Source organism: Nymphalis io, chromosome 1, assembly GCF_905147045.1.
Source record: "Nymphalis io chromosome 1, ilAglIoxx1.1, whole genome shotgun sequence".
Classification (NCBI taxonomy): Eukaryota; Metazoa; Arthropoda; class Insecta; order Lepidoptera; family Nymphalidae; genus Nymphalis; species Nymphalis io.
Window position 1 is genome coordinate 6,505,281 of NC_065888.1, and position 17,751 is coordinate 6,523,031.

Genomic DNA, 17,751 nt, shown 5'->3' on the forward strand with positions numbered 1-17,751 from the left:
CTCCGAGTAGCCGGATTACAGGAGACGCCACGCTCCCAGTCGAAGTAAAGCACGAAAAAGTGCTTCTTGTATTTCATAAAAATACCAAGTTCAAATCCTGAGCTATAAAAATATTTTTTTCAGTACTATTTCTTCATATATTTTTTATTCATATTAATACTATTATTTTAATAAATGAATATTACAAATTCTCAAATTTTATTTTACTTTTACTAAATTAAGTGCTGCCCTCTTTAGGTTAAGTTACAAATCAGAACGCTTTACACAAGTGTTATAACAAGCGTTTAAGCTTTGGTTCAAATGTTGCCTTATAGATGGCGCTGTAGATAAGTAATTAAATTCAGAGATGGTACAGAGAGACAATAGTAACAGCGTCTTGGGTACAATGCCACAGGATAATCTTTTAGACGGCGTGTTTTTGCTTTAAATTTGTAATGTGTATTTTTTGTAAAGTACACAACAATGAAGCTATTTACAATCTCAAAACTCGACACTTCCTACTTCCTTCGTTATGCTCTTAACATAGTTGGCATTCATAATAGATAAAATAAAATACTTAAAGAGTAACTACTGAGTTTCTGGTACTTTTTGATAGAATCTACATTCGTTTAGATTTAATGTTACTTACAGATTTGGAAAACCTTTTTTTTCGCTGGAATAACGCGTTACGCGTCTCCCCCACGGGAACAGTGGGGGGTATGTGGGGCTCGCCGGTGACCAAGGCGCCGAGTGCGCCCCGAAGCGTGCCACGGGATCGCTTGCGCATGCTAACGTGAGATTGGGAAAACCTGTAATAACTTTAAATTTAAACAAATCCATCAAAATTACATTTTAAAAATGCTTGTAAGAAGAACCGAGTTAAATAAAGTATTTTTTATTATTTTAATAGATTTAAACTATGTTATGTTCTAATTTGCTAGAAGCAAATTAATGAAATCTTTTAATCATATATAATAAGGCGATTTCGACACTGTACCGGGCGATAATACTAAAATAAAGAAAATTACCGATTGTGATAGAAATGGATAAAAAATTTTTTTAACTTTCTGTGAAAGCTTAAATTTTTTAAGTTTTTTAATTTAAAGTAGGATATTACTAACAAACACCAGAACAATTTTTTAAGATTCCGTTTTTATCATCGCATGTAGGTAACCCCAAAAACTTGTTCGCAGCTCAGTATTAAATATGAAAGAGTTTAGTCTTCTATTAGATAAAAAAAAAGATGGGTCTTTCCTTTAAAACACATCATATCTCTGAGGTTTCATAAAAAGTCAGTAATACCAACTAATACTCATTAATTTTTCTCACCAAATACGATCAAATCTTGTCTCCGTGAACAAGGTTAACATCCACCACCGCGATCGTCTTAGGTAGATTAAACTGTATTACACAGTAGATTATAAAAATGGTAGTATTCTCTAATAATTATCTCGCGTAGGTTGTATGTACGCCAGTACAGTCGACGCTTGGCCAGTTAGTGGATCGCACAGACGTTTTTGTATAAATAAATTTGTGTATTAATCTATAGACGAATTTAAAAATAATTATTATGAAGGTGAGTTATAATTATAATTATGTTTCTATTTAATTATTTTAACAGTTTTATTCATACATCCTTATTTGTTTCGTTATAAGGTACAAACTTCAAAAACAATTGTACAATAATATGACCGGTTATTATGTAGTTACGATAATTTTGACTGCCTCAATTGTTTTATATGTCTATATTATGAAGCTTGTTTTTCTTATTTTAACAAATTATATTAAATCTATTTTATTTTTATTTTTTTACTGTTTAATATGAAATATACGTATCGATTAGTTTAAAAAAATTAACATATGTATTTTCAATTTTTAAAAACTATTTTCATATTGGAGTCCGATAAATCCAATATATGGAATCTAGGTGCGATGAATAATTGCTAGCATTTTTTTTAATATTTTGACGACCGACGATTTTTGGTTACTAGTCAATTATATACCTATATAACTTTCAATGTATAGCTAAATAATTGTTGCACAAAATTATAAATTCCATAAAAATATCAAAATTATTATTTGTTTTAAATTTTAAACTATAAGTAAGGAATTAAAATATATATATTTAAAACAAAAATAATATAATTACAGTGTAAATTTCATGTTCATCTGATTTAGATTAAAGAAAAAACATTAAATATTCTAATTTGGTCAAATTATTAGATAAAATAACCTTGGAATGAACAATTGTAATGACAAAAAATTGCCTGTAACTATATCCATCTCGAGCCAGATTCATGATTAATAAAATTTCGCGAATGTATATACATCAGCAATGCATTGTGTAATTAAGTGTAAAATGTATATTTTATTGGATAACCTTGTCTTCAAGTAGGATATTTATGTCTTACTGTATTTAAGTTATTGTTAAAATAATAATACTGTTCATAGGTAGTAGCTACGTACAATTAAAAAATGTGCTGATATAACTATAATAACTTGCTAGATTTCAATATATATTTCATGTTCGTACGAGATGGCCACTAGGCCATCTCGAACTAGGTTAGAATGCGTGAATCTTAACCGATCGTGGGTTCAAACCAGGGCAAGCACTACTGAATTTGTATGTGCTTAATTTGTGATTATAATTCATCTCGTGCTTGGCGGTGAAGGAAAACATCGTGAGTAAACCTAAGCATCTGTCTAATTTCACGTAAATTCTGCCACATGTGTATTTCACCAACCCGCATTGGAGCAGCGTGGTGGAATAAGCTCCAAGCCTTTTCCTCAAAAAGGTAGAAGAGGCCTTTAGCCCAGCAGTGGGATATGCACAGGCTGTTACGGTTGTTACGGTAGATTTCATTAATAATGCCTTAACTTTTATAGGCACTGTTTTCGTATCATGTCATGTCATGTCTGTCTTTTACATAATACCACGTATCGAATTGATTTATATACCTACTGTTCTCTTTCTGAGTTCTAATAACCGATTTATATAAACGAGTTCATTGGTAGGGTTGCCACTGGATTTCAATACAATTAGGAAAAAAATATAGATCAAAACTAACATGTTATATTAAGTATTCAATTAAACAAATAAAATTTTAGGGTAACATTTCAAAGTTGAATAGTTTGTATTTTTGTTAGGGCTAATCTCAGGAATTAAAAGTCTGATTTGAAAATATATTTGCGAAACTTTCTTTTGTTGACAATGCATTTACGAACCCCATGTTAATTGGGATACGATGGGTATGTGGAACTCCTGACTGAGTGCCATACTAGCGACAAAAAACAAGCAATAATCGGTCCCGCCCCGGCATCCTTTACGCAAGCTACTGAGATGCCCTGGCGACTGTCCTATCTGTGTAGGCTTCCAATAGCTGAAGACCATCTCAGGGCACGATAACACCCCAGCCAAGGCTTTCATAAACTAAACATCAACCATTCTGTTTAAATGTACTAGAAGTTAGCTAATGAGATGTACTTGTTCATGTATTAATAATGTGTGTATGTATGTGTCCAGTATTGTGTTGTATACGTACATATTGGGTATCCAACACATAATGTGTTGTAGTTTGAGCAAGATTCGGGTTAATTTATTACGGGTAATGTACAAGAATATGAAAGATTGCGCTTTTATTTATGTAATTTGCGCTGTCTGTATACAAAATACATCCTACTATTATATAGAAATCAAATCAGCTTCGTGACATATTTATGTTTGTAGTAGTGTGATTCACACAGTCACTAAAACCGAATTAAACCAGTTTGCGCCAGCTACCACGTGCATCGAGCTTTCACATAAGTAGCGTTAGAAGTGTCATTTTGTTTATTGTTCTTTTCTTACTATTTAGTTCACACTAATAATATCAAGGAAGGTGAAAACTTATGTTGTAAAGAAATATGAATGACAGTGACTTGGATTGTATGGTAGCAATCAAGCAAGGATCGAAAAATATCAGAAAATGATATGTGTAGTGCGACATTGACTATAATAAGTGTAGCGTTTTAAAGAATACAAGCGTCGAATTAGTGAATCACCGTCATTCGGTTTGTGTATCACTTTTTTTCATTTATATTTTCGACATTCATATCATTCGATTTTTTATCTTCAACTATTGCAGGTGCAAACTTTGCAATTGGAGGCGTAAAACTTATTTATGTATATAATCGTCTACTAGGCTTACTAAAGGTATTTTAATATCGAAATTTATTTAACGTAGCTTGCTACAAAACGACTGCAATAAACATTTTAAAAGCATTAAGTTCTACCAAGTTTATGATGATAATTTTCTATAAAATTAATATAAGACACATCAGTAAAATATACTCAGACATGAAACTTAACTAAAACACATACCTCTCGGATAAAAATCTATAACAACTTACCTGTCAATGAGTTATCAGACAAATAATTATTACTAGATAAATACTTACATATCAATACTGATTTCTTTATTATCAAATAAAATTAGCAATTTATTGAAATAGCCATAACAAAGTTACTTTAATTGAAATAATTTGACTACTTGATACTAAATTAATTATTAAGTTGAATTTTGTTGTGGCTTCATATATTTATCTCCACAGCCTTAAATAAAGGGGAGGCTTTATTTATATGAACGAAGCCATAACAAACTGCTAATAATCAATTATAGGACAAGAAGATCATGTTGACGGTATACATACGATATCGAAGCACCGGTCTTTCGAACAAGTTATGGGATTACGCGTATAAAATACCGGCGTTAATTATTTTAATCTTATAGGATCAACTAAAAAGGCTTTATATACTAATATAAAATTGCTTCCTGTACAATCCTACCTTTCCTCGATGTAAATATTATTAATGCAAATAGTTTCTTAATTAAATAAAATTTCCACGCGATTCGTAATTATTTATTACAATTATGCTTTATTGTTTAAAAGTTATTTCGTTTGTCACAAATGATTTTCAAAACTAACATAACCGTGTTATTTGTAAAAAATGTGAGAGCATGTCTTTAAATTTTTTAAATCAACATTGTATATGAATAATTGTGTATATATATTTAGTAAGTATAACATGGTTATTTTTAGGGCACTCCCACATCCCACTTCTTTTATTTGAATATAGATATTAATGTTGAGTTAACGATGCCATCATAACCTTTTTATATAATATTCGCCAATATATTATTTGATACAGTAGCTTCTTAGACTGACATAAGGTATAGCCTTCTCTTTCCCTGGCCCCAAATATTAGTGGGTCAAACAAGACGATAGATAGATAGTTAGATTCACAACTATGTATAATTTCGTTTTCTGTTTAAATAAAGGAAGTATATTCGTAATATAATTAAGATCATATAATTTCAATAAAAATAGAACGTTCGCTCATTCTTGATTCTTGATACTTGTATTTAAAATACTTTTCATGCCCAAGATTACCGTTCAAAGTACCGTACAGCCTCCTGACCTAGGCTGAATACGTGTATTGAAATGACATCGCCGGCAACGCGAACGTCAAATCGACTTGTTTATAAGTATATCCTACCGAGACTTGTTGCACAAACTTAAGGTATATTAATTTAAATATAGCTCAATTACACTACAAGACTGTAATAAAAAAAGTCTATCATTTCTCAAAGTTTTATGATAATTATCACCATATTGAGTTTTTGATTTTGATTAATTCAATTCCGCCTATATTTGTAAATAAATGCTGTAAACAGCGTAGTATTAAAACGTACAATTAGAAAAAAACCGAACAAATACTCACTACATATAACTGATTTTAATTTTAAAAGTAATTTTATCTATTCACTTTTTTTTTTCTAATACCTATATCACTCAAAATATACATCCAATTAAATCATACTATATAAAACATGAAACTGTTAAAAATTGTATTAAATAATCTATCTTGAATAATTAATTTTACAATAAATTATTCCTTGCTTAAAGCTTACTACCAACATTGGTCAATGTAAGTATTTACATAAGTAAAAAATAAATTTACATATAAATAAGTGTAACAAGATAATATGCTTAAGATTTCAAAACGGAGACAACATTTACACACAATAACGGTTCTTAGCATTGTTAAGGTAAATCCATTATAAACGATTCTTTGTTATTTAAATTAGACCTAATAAATATGAAAGAGAACTTATACACACGTTTATAAAAACATAATTTATATATATATATATATATATATATATATATATATATATATATATATATATATATATATATATATAAACTATATTAGTTTTCGTGCTCTTCTGTAAAACTAAATAATTTTTACGGTTAAAACGTTTTATATTTATATAGTTTTATATTTTATATTTAAAGAAGAGCACGAAAACTAATATGTTATTGGTACATTATTCATATATTTTTTCTTTTAAAATAATAACTTGGCTCTATACACATTTCCAATTACATCATAGTGGAATTATCCATTACACATAACTGGTCAAACCAAATTTTTTGTTTTTAATTTTTTCTACCTCTCGTCCGCTTTTACGTATATGTAAAAATAATAAAAAAATACCTGCCCGTAACTGCCAGTACATATGTATTTACTTAATGTTTTTAGTAAGGCCACTAAGCGCAGATGCAAGGTCAGGGGCGAGAGAATAAACGTGCGAAGAATTGTTTTTTTTTTAAATTAGAATTTGCTTTTTGTCTGTTTTTTTTATTAACACATTTATCTTAAACTTAACATATTAATCTTATAGTATTGACATGATCACATCCAAAAGGATATTAATGACATGTCGAAGAAATCATTAACGCAATATCATACAAGGCTACGAATATTTTTTTAATAAATTAACGACTTTGACTCCACCTTTTACAGGCTTATAATCAAAAGATAATATGTGTAAATTTATAGCAGTATAAATTTAATTTCCGTTCACTAACAATTACCGATTTTGCTATTAAAAATATTTTATTAAAATTACTTTTTCATTTACACTAATATGATTATACTATTTTATATAGTATGTGACGTATACATTTTTATTTAATATAAGAAATATATTGCAACAAAAATAGTATTAAGTATTTTATCATTTTAAATTTCGAATTCGATTTTCGCACGAGTTCTCAGTTTCTTATTTTAAATGTTGTTTTATCATCCACCCAGTTATCACGCACTCATAACCTAACAGTAACAAGTAAACCTAATAAATATGAAAGAGAACTTAAACACACGTTTATAAAAAAATAATTTATGTTTATATATATTATAGAGTAAAACGTTTCGAACGTAAAAATTGCTTAGTTTACAGAAGAGCACGAAAACTAATATATTTTATTGGTATATTAATTATAAAATTTTTTCTTTAAAATAATAACTTGATAAATGACATTTTACTTTTACCTACCAAGATATTGAAAGATTTAAGATACCTTCATAGTAACTCCACTGGTAACGCGAAGCAAATAATTTGAAGTACATGCTTTATGTATTTAACACATTAACCACATTTCATTAAAAACATTCCAGTCTCAGAGCTATTTTTTATAAAAAAAAAAAACTTTTTTATTGCATTATTTGATATCGTGTATCGAAAAAAGTGATTTAAATAAATAATTTACATGAAGTGTAAATTCGATGTACCTTTGTTAACTCTATACATATTTCCAATTATATCATAGCGGAATTATCCATTACGCATACCTGGTCAAACAAAATTTTTTGTTTTTAATTTTTTCTACCTCTCGACCGCTTCTACGAATATGTAAAATTAATAAAAAATACCTGCCCGTGACTGCCTATACATATGGACTTACTCAATGTTTGTTAGTAAGGCCACAAAGCACAGATACAAGGTCAAGGGCGAGTGAATAAACGTGCGAAGAATTGTTTTTTTTTAAAATAGAATTTCGTTTTTTTCAAATTTTTTTTATTAACATATTTATCTTAATCTTAACATATTAATCTTATAGGTATTACATGAAAAACAAACAATAACTACTGTTAATGACATGATTACCGCCTGGATATTAATTAAATGTCGTAGAAATCATTAACGCTGTATCATACAAGGCTACAAATATTTTTTTAATAAATTAATGACTTCGACTCCACCTTTAATAGGCTTAAAATCAAAAGATAATACATGTAATTTTATAGCAGTATAAATTTAATTTCCGTTCACTAACAATTACCGATTTTGCTATTTGGTATAAAGTATTTTTTTATTAAAATTACTTTTTAAACTACACTAATATGATTATACTATTTTATATTTTATATAATATTATACATTTTATATAATATAAGAAATATATTGCAGCAAAGTAGTATTAAGTATTTTATCATTTTAAATTTCGAATTCGATTATCGCACGGGTTCTCCGTTTCTTATTTTAAATGTTGTATTGTTTTTGCTTTTAGAAAACGCAATGTGTTTGTTATTGTTAATAATAGAAGACGATAACATTACAAGAATTATAACTTACTTTACTTACTGCAAGTTTGGTTCTTCTGGTTAGTTATCACCTTTTTTTAACGCTGGAAAAACGCGTTATGCGTTTCCCCCACGGGAACAGTGGGGGGGTATGTGGGGCTCGCCTGTGTCCAAGGCGCCGAGTGCGCCCCGAACATCGGAATACCCATTAAAAAACCAGCGGTACCCTTTTCGTCTTAACGAGGAGCGCCACGGGATCGCTTTCGCATGCTATCGTGACGCGGTTAGTTTGATAACACCGGTATTTTTTTTTTTTTTTTTTTTTTTTTCCTCGCTGGAACAACACATTTATGTGTTTCCCCCACATAAGGTGGGGGGGTATGTGGGACTCGCCGGCGCTGAAGGCGCCGGAATACCCACTAAAAACCAGCGGTACCCACTCCATCTTGTCGGGGGACGTCACGGGATCGCTTGCGCATACTACCGTGCCGTCCCGACGGTTGGCCCGCTTCTGCGGGCCTCCAAATCCTAGGGGGTACTCGGGGTACAGAGACCCTCTGGCCCCGGCGACACTCACGGCGGGAGGAGAAGATGCGCATAGCGCTGGCGTCTTCTCCCCGGTCTTCTTCGACGAAGCGGGTCAGCGGAGGCACTCTCCTCGCGCTCCCGCTCCGCGGCCTCCTTCTGCGACATGACATTTTCGCAGAAGGAGACCATCTCCATCCAGCACCTTTCGCTACCAAGCATGGCATTTATCACGCTCGGCAGCGAAAGGTCTCCGCCGATTAAAGTCGCCAGGGAAAGGCGCTGAGGCCCCCAAGCGGCACACTCCATCAGAGTGTGGCATGCCGTGTCCGTAGGCGCACCACACTCGTGGCAGGAGGGCGTTACCTCCCGCCTGACTATTCCGTGCAGGTACTTACCGAAGCACCCATGTCCAGTAAGCACCTGAGTCAGTCTGAAGGTCAGTGTGCCGCCTTTTCTCGTTACCCAGCGACTCAAGTGGGGACGGATCGCCTCCACTGTCGCCAGGCCTGCTGATGGGGACCTCAGATCCTCCTCCCACCTGCGAATCAGGGCTTGCTGGGCGAGACTCCTGATTCGCAGCACCTCCTCCAACCCTGGACGGTCGCCACGCGACCTCACTTCCGCCCGGAACCGGTACACTTCCGCGAGCACCTCCGCCTGGAGCTCCCAAGGCGGATCGCCCGCGAGAAGTGTTGCCGCCGTCCACGACACCGTACGATATCCGCGTATCACCCTCACCGCTATGATTCTCTGAGGCCTTCGCAAGAGAACCTTGTTCCGAGCGGTGAGAGCGTCCACCCAGATGGGAGCACCGTACAGAGCCATGGACCGCACAACACCGGCGTATAATCGCCGGCATGGCGTTTCCGGCCCTCCTACATTTGGTAGGAGCCGGCTTAAGGCAGCAGCAGCGTTGATGAGCTTCGGGCCAAGTTGGACAAAATGCTGCCCGAAGCTCCATCTTCCGTCCAGGGTCAGGCCCAGATACTTCATGTGGGCCTGCACCTTAATCACCGTCCCCTGGACGGTGATAAACGCCCCTCGAGGGGGGCCTCGACGTGGACCGTGGAATAAGAGGGCCTCCGTTTTTGAGATGGAGACCCTCAAGCCCAACATTCCTATGCGGTCCACTGTGAGCGACGTACCGACTTCGGCCAGGCGAGCCGCCTCCTGATAATTCCGCCCTGTCGCCGTGATGAGAGTGTCGTCCGCATAGCACAACACCCCCATTCTGGGAAGGACGGATGTCCGCAGGAGCCAGTCGAAGCCAACGTTCCACAGAATTGGGCCGAGAACTGACCCCTGTGGAACGCCACAGCCTACCCGACGCCGGACAAGACGCCCATCGCCCCCCTCCCAGAGGACTACCCGGTCCTGGAGGTATGCCCCCAACAGCCTCCTGAGATAGGAAGGCACCCCGTGGTATCGGAGTGCCTCCCCAATAGTCTCGAAAGGAAGACTATTGAAGGCGTTCGCAACATCTATCGATACCGCCAGAACTACGTCCCCTCGGGCCACCGCATCCGTGGTCCGGGTTTTCAGGGCGTCCAGGGCGTCGATAGTTGATCGACCCGCCCTGAACCCGTACTGAGCCTCTGACAGACCCGGCCCCACCTCGTCGAGGTGCTGAATAAGACGGGCAGCGAGAATTTTTTCGAAGAATTTGCCCGTCTCGTTCAGCAGCACAATCGGCCTGTATGCCGAGGAAGAATCTGGCGGTCGACCTTGCTTTGGCAACAAGACCAACTTTCCCTCTTTCCAAGGCTTCGGAAACTGCCCGCTGCACAGACATTGGTCGAACAGCTCCCGAAGCCTTACGCCTAGGTATTCCAGAGCGTCACATAGAACACGCCCTGGAATCCCGTCTGGGCCCGGCGCAGTGTTTTTGGCCCTCAAGCGGTCGAAGGCCACCTCCATCTCCCGCTCCGTGATCAGTGGTGGAGCCACTGTGTCGTCAATCATAGAGCGAGGGACCATCTGTGGAGGGACATGCTCACCTGGATGGGGGAAAAGTTCCCCGACCAGGCGCAGGAGGAGATCCGATGACATTGTCTCTGTCGCGGGGGCACCCTGCGTGCGGAATTTTCCACGCACACCGCGGAACGGACGCCCCCAGGGGTCCCGGTTCAGGCCCGCCAGTAGTTCTTCCCTAGCTTTCTCCTTGGCCTGACTTATCGCCAGCTGTAGGTCTTTTTTCAGCTGACGATAAGCGGCCAATAGCTGTCCCTCCAAGTCCGCATCAAAACCGTTGCGCCTCCTACAACGGACGTAAGCCCTTCGCGCCCGGCTGCACGTCGCCCGAAGCTCTGCTATTTCGGGCGACCACCAATACACCTGCCGGCGCGGAGCTCTATGCCGGAACCTAGGCATGGCAGCATCGCAGACCTCTTTGAGGGCACTGCGCATGTGGCCCGCTAGCTCTTCTGCACTGGCGCCCTCCCACCTTCCTGTGGAACCCCATCGCTGTACGATGGCAGCCTCCCTGGCCAGCTCACGATCTAGCTGGCTAAGAGACCACCTTGGAAGCGTGGTTGGCACCCTAGAGGGTTCCACCGACCTGCGAGAGGTAGAGATCTCAAACCGGATGTACCTGTGGTCCGACAGAGTCTCCACCTCCTCCTCTACTCTCCAATTCAACACTCTGCGTGCTACAACATGGGTGGCGAAAGAGAGATCCACCACGGACCCCCCCTGTTGCCGCACGCACGTGTAAACCTGCCCCCTGTTGAGTAGGGACAGGCTGGAGAGAAGTGCCCACACCTGAATAGCCCTTCCTCGCGGATTCGTGGCAGGGTTGCCCCAGGCACGTGACTTAGCATTGAAGTCGCCCAAGACCAGTATCGGCCTCGGTGACTGCCTGGTCACCGCAGCTCTGATCGAGCCGAGATAAATCTCGAACTCCGCCAGGCCGCGGTTGGGAGAGAAGTACGTACCCACAACAACGAATTCTCTCCACCCTGCCACTACGTAACCCGAGCCCCTCTCAATGAGTGAGAGAGAACTCGTTTCACTCCGGGTAGTAACCACCACGGTGCCGTCCAAGTCTCCTAACCAGTTAGGTAGGGGAGGGACATAATATGGCTCGCAGGCCACAGCCAGGTCGATCTGCCACTCCGCCATGGACTGCAGCAGCAGGTCCTGCGCCGCGGCGCAGTGGTTGACGTTCGTCTGGAGGAACTTTATGTTTGTGCTCATGTTGACATTGAAGCTTCCTCCTCGGCCTGGCGCCGTCCGACATTGGTGGTAGTCTGGGTGCCTAAGACCACCGTACCCTTTGTGATGGGGGGGTTGCACTCCCCTGATCCCATCACGTGCCCAGAGGGCTTGCCAGCGTCTGCGCACACAGCACAGCGCAGTTTCTCGGTACAGCCCGCCGACTTGTGGCCATCTACGCCACACCGGAAGCATAGACCCCCCCGTTCCGCTTTGGATGGGCAAAGCACCTTCGTATGGCCAAGGCCCATACACTTGAAGCAGCGCAAAGGGCGCTGCTCCAATACGCATACCTTGGCCGAGCTCCATCCTACGAGGAGGCGACCGGCATCTGATATCTTCTTCGCCGCTGTGAGAGGACAGGTGACGCGGACCATTCCCATATATCCGGGACCACGCTGCAACACTCCGCATCTGACTGAGTCAGGGGAGCAGTTCCCTGCACGAGCAACTGCAGCGACCAATTTATCTTTGGTGACGGAATCATCCAATCCCGTCACCTTAAGGTCCACTCGCTTTACAGGTCGAACGACGCTTGCGACACCATCCAGCACAGTGCGGAGCTTCTCAGCAAGCTTATCCGCCTGCTCCGCCTGTGCTTTCGGCAGCTCGAGGAGTCTGGCTCCCGTCGCCGATCGTCGGACCCTAAGGCCGCCACAGATTCCAATATCCTGAAGCTTAACGCCCTGCTCCGCGCGCTCCAGTATGTGAGCGTATGTAACGCCCTTCTCCTGCGCATCCGGCTGCAGAGTGACCATTACTGCAGCCCTGCGAGGAGCAACCAGCCTCGGTTTGGCCACCGGCGGAGCCTTCGCCACTGTTGATGGTACTGTGGCGGACGCTGCGGCCGAGGGGGAAGCCTTTTTCTTCTTTCCCTTTTTAACCACGGTGGACCATGATGTCTCCTGGGCCTCCCGTGGTTGGGACTCCGACGTGGTCGGGGTGGCTGATAGGCACGTAGTCGGTGCCAGCGGGACTGACTCGACTGCAGGCACCCGTTTCGGCGCCTGTGCGGGTTTCGGTGGTGGGGTCGGATGGACCACTTGCGCGTATGTAGGTGCAGTTTTCTGCACTACAGCCTGTTTCTTGTCCGCGGCCAGAGGGGGACGGAGCACTTTAGCTGGAAGGAGACGGTCCTGAATTCCTTCCATTTGAGCTTTAATCATAAAGCCCACCGACGACATTATAGAGGCCTTAAATTCCTCCAAAGCCTGTGTGTCCCGCACAGTGCTGGTGGACGCCTCATTTGCCACTGCCACCGTGGTCCGCATTTCTGCAAACTCACGGCGGTGGGCTTTTAACTCAGTCTTGAGGCTGTCCACCTCCTTGCGCAGGCGGCCATTATCAGCGCGAAGCCTGCGCGTCTCTTCCGCCTCGGTCCTTGATGCCAGAGCATCTACGATGGACTGGAGCGAAGATGCAGATTCTTTGAGCTTCTTGATGAAGCCACCCTTCAGGTTGCTGGATTTCTGGGCAATCTCCAGAATAAGTGCTGCATTGCGACCAGCCTCCGCACGCAGCTCCTCTGCACCCAATTTTAGGGGATCCTCCCTACGGACCTCCGAGGAAGAGGATTCCTCAGAGTCAAGCGCGATTACAGCCGTCTCCTTACGGAAAGCCCGACTTCTCAAGGAGCGCTCAAACGCCTCCTCCCTAGCCTCGGCGGCCTTTGCTTTAAGCTCGGCTTTGGCGCGAGCGAGGCCAGTTCCGCGTCCCTTGGAAGTGAGCTTCCCCCGGCTAGCACTGTTACGTTTCGCCGCCGATCTGATTTCGGTCTCCGTATCCGAACCGGAATCAAAGAGCGCAAGGCCCACAAGTGGGCGTTTACGCCCAGCATTTGCGTCGGACGACGACAACTCCGTGTCGACGTCCATCAAAAAAAAAAAAAAAAAAAAAAAAACCAACGAACAATCAAACGAAACAAAAGAAAACAAAAATACCCTATATAAATTTAAAAAGTGAAAATAATTGAACAACAAAAACAAATCAACAAACAACAGTGAAAACCAACATAACCAATCTCAAGACGAAACAACAATCCATTTGCACAGCCGAGTTCAGAATATGTCACAACAGAAACAACAAAAACCCTTAAAGAAAGCCAAAGTAGTCGTAAAAACATCCACAACGCATAGATAACGCAGCCAAAGCCACGATGTTTCGCTTCAGTTAGTATTCGTAACTTGCTTCATAACACCGGTATCTAGGTGATCCTACTCAACACCTATTCTACCGCCTAACAGCAATACCTAGTATTGTAACATTCCAGTTTGAAGGGTGAGTGAGCCAGTGTAACTACAGGCACAAAGACACATATTTCCCTATGATATGGTGTTCCCAAGGTTAGCGGCTAATTGAATTTGTAAGGGATGGGTAATATTTCTTACAGTATGGGTATATGTCTATGGGTGTTGGTGACGACTTATTATCAGATAACCCATTTGCAAGTTTGCCTGCCAATATCAATAATTAAAAAATACCTTATTTAGTGGTATAAAGACATGATAGAAAATACGGAACCAACCAGGACAGATTTTGTGTCTCATTCGTCTGGCAATACTTAAGACAGAACAATTAAAGCTTTTGTGTATTTTAATACGCTTGTTCCAATATGTGATTGATGACTTAATAATATTTAAATTAAAAATACGCAGAACCTCTACACCTCTTAGCATATACTCGTTAATGAGTCTAAAACCAGTTTCAATGTGACGACATTCATGTTTTTCGCCCAAAGGCTGACGATAATTTATTTGAATTTTTCAACAAGGATAAGCTCCTACAAATCTTTTTATAGGCGTGATTTTTGCTATTCTGTGCAATTATTATTCTTTGTGGTTTTTTATTGTTGTGGTTACAAGTAATATAATTTAAAAGTACGTTATTCTAACTAACTTATACAAAAATTCATTAATTAAAATAAAACGAAACGATTCTTGTTGATTTTATATAACAACATAGATAACTTTTAGTTTTTCATTTTATTCCTTCCAAAAATAGTCTATAAATCTATTGGAAGTCTCTTTGCTGTACGTTGTTATAGCAAAGAGATTCTCCAAACACCCTTTGAAGCCTCTCAATACACGTTTTGCTTATCAGATTACATCATGATGATTATAATAATTCAAAAAAAATATGTTAGATTCAAAATGCTAAGCTAAACCAAATCTATGTCGGTCAAGGTAAGTCAGATATAACAATAAATCTGACTACGTAATTTCATAAATATTCAACATAAAAGTTTTATAACAATCGAAAACAGCTTTTGAAAGAAACTGGAAAAAACAAATCCCTTTATAATATTAGTCGATATAATTAATCTTATAATCATATCTGTACAAATACCTACATATACAATACTTCTAGTTTGTAAGTAGTAACTGCTACATACGACGAATGCGATACCTCTGATACAGTTAAATAATAATAAAAATATAATACTTTTATTGCAAAATAAAATTTCACTGTTTTTAATTTTGTAATTGTATTATCAATTGAATTTCATAAAATATTAAAGATATCGTTAACAATGTATCGTTCATTTCAAATGATAATTCCTCAAAGTAACAGTATGACCTTGTTTCTCCCCAGATGTCAGTATTGAGAGCGATCGCTATTTTCCTTTGCGGGTTAATATTGCAAGTATGCAGTGCGCAGATGATGTTCCCTGGATCCTGCCCAGATGTAGCCGCTATGAGTGATTTTAATGCTAATCGAGTAAGTGCTTGTGTTTAACGTGATCTTTATTTATTGATATTTCAACGTCTAAACCAACGTAGCAGTGTTACATTGTGATGGCACATATGTTTTGATTTGTACTTTTGGTGATATTGTCATAATTTACTTGAATACCTCTTTGGTCTGGTGGCTAGATATAAGGCCGCAGATCCCGAGGCCCTAGGTTCAAAAAAAGGCCTGCGAAAAGTTATTAGGTTTTTTTGTCGAAGATTCTCAGTAGCAACCCGGAATCTGGAAGTTGGAAGTGTGTACTTCTTCTACTTTCTTACTCCCGTGCCTCGGAAAGCACGGCCGTGCTTTGAGGCCTGTCGGATTGCCGGATTGCTCACTATAGTATATATCCACTGTTGGCTATTTTCTCTTGAGATTGGCCGCCGTAACTGAAATCGGTCAGGAGGACATTATCACCAACATCATGTTATATATTCATATAGTAATTTTTTATGTGAAACTTCTTTAATTATTATTTTATGTGAAATTTGAAACGTGATAAATAGTAAATCATAAGTTACCGTTTACGTCTATGTATTTATAAATAATTAACGCTTTTTACATGTTAAGTATTATAAAATAAACAAATTATTATACATTATACATATTATAAATTAGATTGTATTATAATTTGTATATAATGCTTAGATATATATATACATATATATATATATATGTATATGCTATATATATATATATATATATATATATATATATATATATATGTATAGACAGCAAAAATGCATTTTTTTCATGTTAAAAACGGCTTTTAATCCATTAGTAAATATGGGATAATTTAAAACTATTTATTTACGTTAAAATTTGTCTTATCGATTTCAGTACTTGGGTAAATGGTATGAAGCTGAGAAATATTTCGCAGCATTCGAATTCGGAGGCAAGTGTATCACTGCCAATTATGATCTGAATGAAAATGGTGTAATAAGCGTCCTCAATAGACAGATAAGCTCTTTGTAAGTAATTAATCTGATATTCCATAATTTAAATATGTCACTATTTATTTTTATGAATTCAGTCCATCAGCGTATTGGAAAGTAGCAAGTCCCTATTATATTCGACAAAGCGAATATTATTTTTATACTAAGTATTCAATAATTTATTCATTAAAATGCTTAATTTGTACAGTATTAAATAATATAATGAAACTTTGCAAATATTATCTATATATTTGAAGAATACCTACCAATATATTAATATTTATCACGTTCAAAATGCATAAGGAATTTTTATTTTTCTACCACCAGTACTGGCATGAAGTCCGAGATAAAAGGGGAAGCGATGCAAGTGAGCCGGTCCGATGTAGGCAAGCTCTCTGTCCGGTTCCCATCTCTACCCGTCAAGGTGGACGCACCCTACTGGGTCGTTGACACCGACTACGACAACTTCGCACTAGTGTGGAGTTGCTACGAATTTGGCGTCTTCCATACAAGTATGTAGTTTATTTACTTTTAAATAGTTGCATTTTAGTTCAGTATATGTAATTATAATTTAAATAGTATACACGTTTGTATGCGTGAAGGTCATTACTTACTTTTTATTTAAGTTCTGTTAAATGATATTCTCTGTTAATAAAAGGTAAAGGTAAGATATATTTAAAATCAGATACGTACGTACGTACACGCACGAAAATATAATTAAACAATATGTATATTTCTTGTAGGGAATGCATGGATATTAACCAGAGAGCGAGACCCACCTGTTGAAACTTTAGAAAAGGCGTACGCAGCCGCTGATAAGAACAACATCAACCGAACTTACTTCCTGCGAACAGACCAAAAGAATTGCCCTAGCGATGACTAAATGACTAAATACAAAATATTCCAAAAATAAATTCTATATACGATATTCCAAGAAAATGTGTTATTAATATTCAA

The 17,751-nt window shown here is 38.8% G+C and overlaps 1 protein-coding gene across 1 annotated transcript; it reads left to right on the top strand.

Moving 5' to 3' along the window:
- Nucleotides 1-1,430: 1,430 nt before the first annotated feature.
- Nucleotides 1,431-17,679, top strand: LOC126769516 (apolipoprotein D-like). The gene is made up of 5 exons (XM_050488376.1): nucleotides 1,431-1,555; nucleotides 15,722-15,847; nucleotides 16,700-16,830; nucleotides 17,122-17,306; nucleotides 17,538-17,679. Exons 1-5 carry the CDS (start codon nucleotides 1,550-1,552, stop codon nucleotides 17,675-17,677), a joined length of 588 nt encoding a protein of 195 aa, XP_050344333.1. The 5' UTR covers nucleotides 1,431-1,549; the 3' UTR covers nucleotides 17,678-17,679.
- The last annotated feature ends 72 nt before the right edge of the window (nucleotides 17,680-17,751 follow it).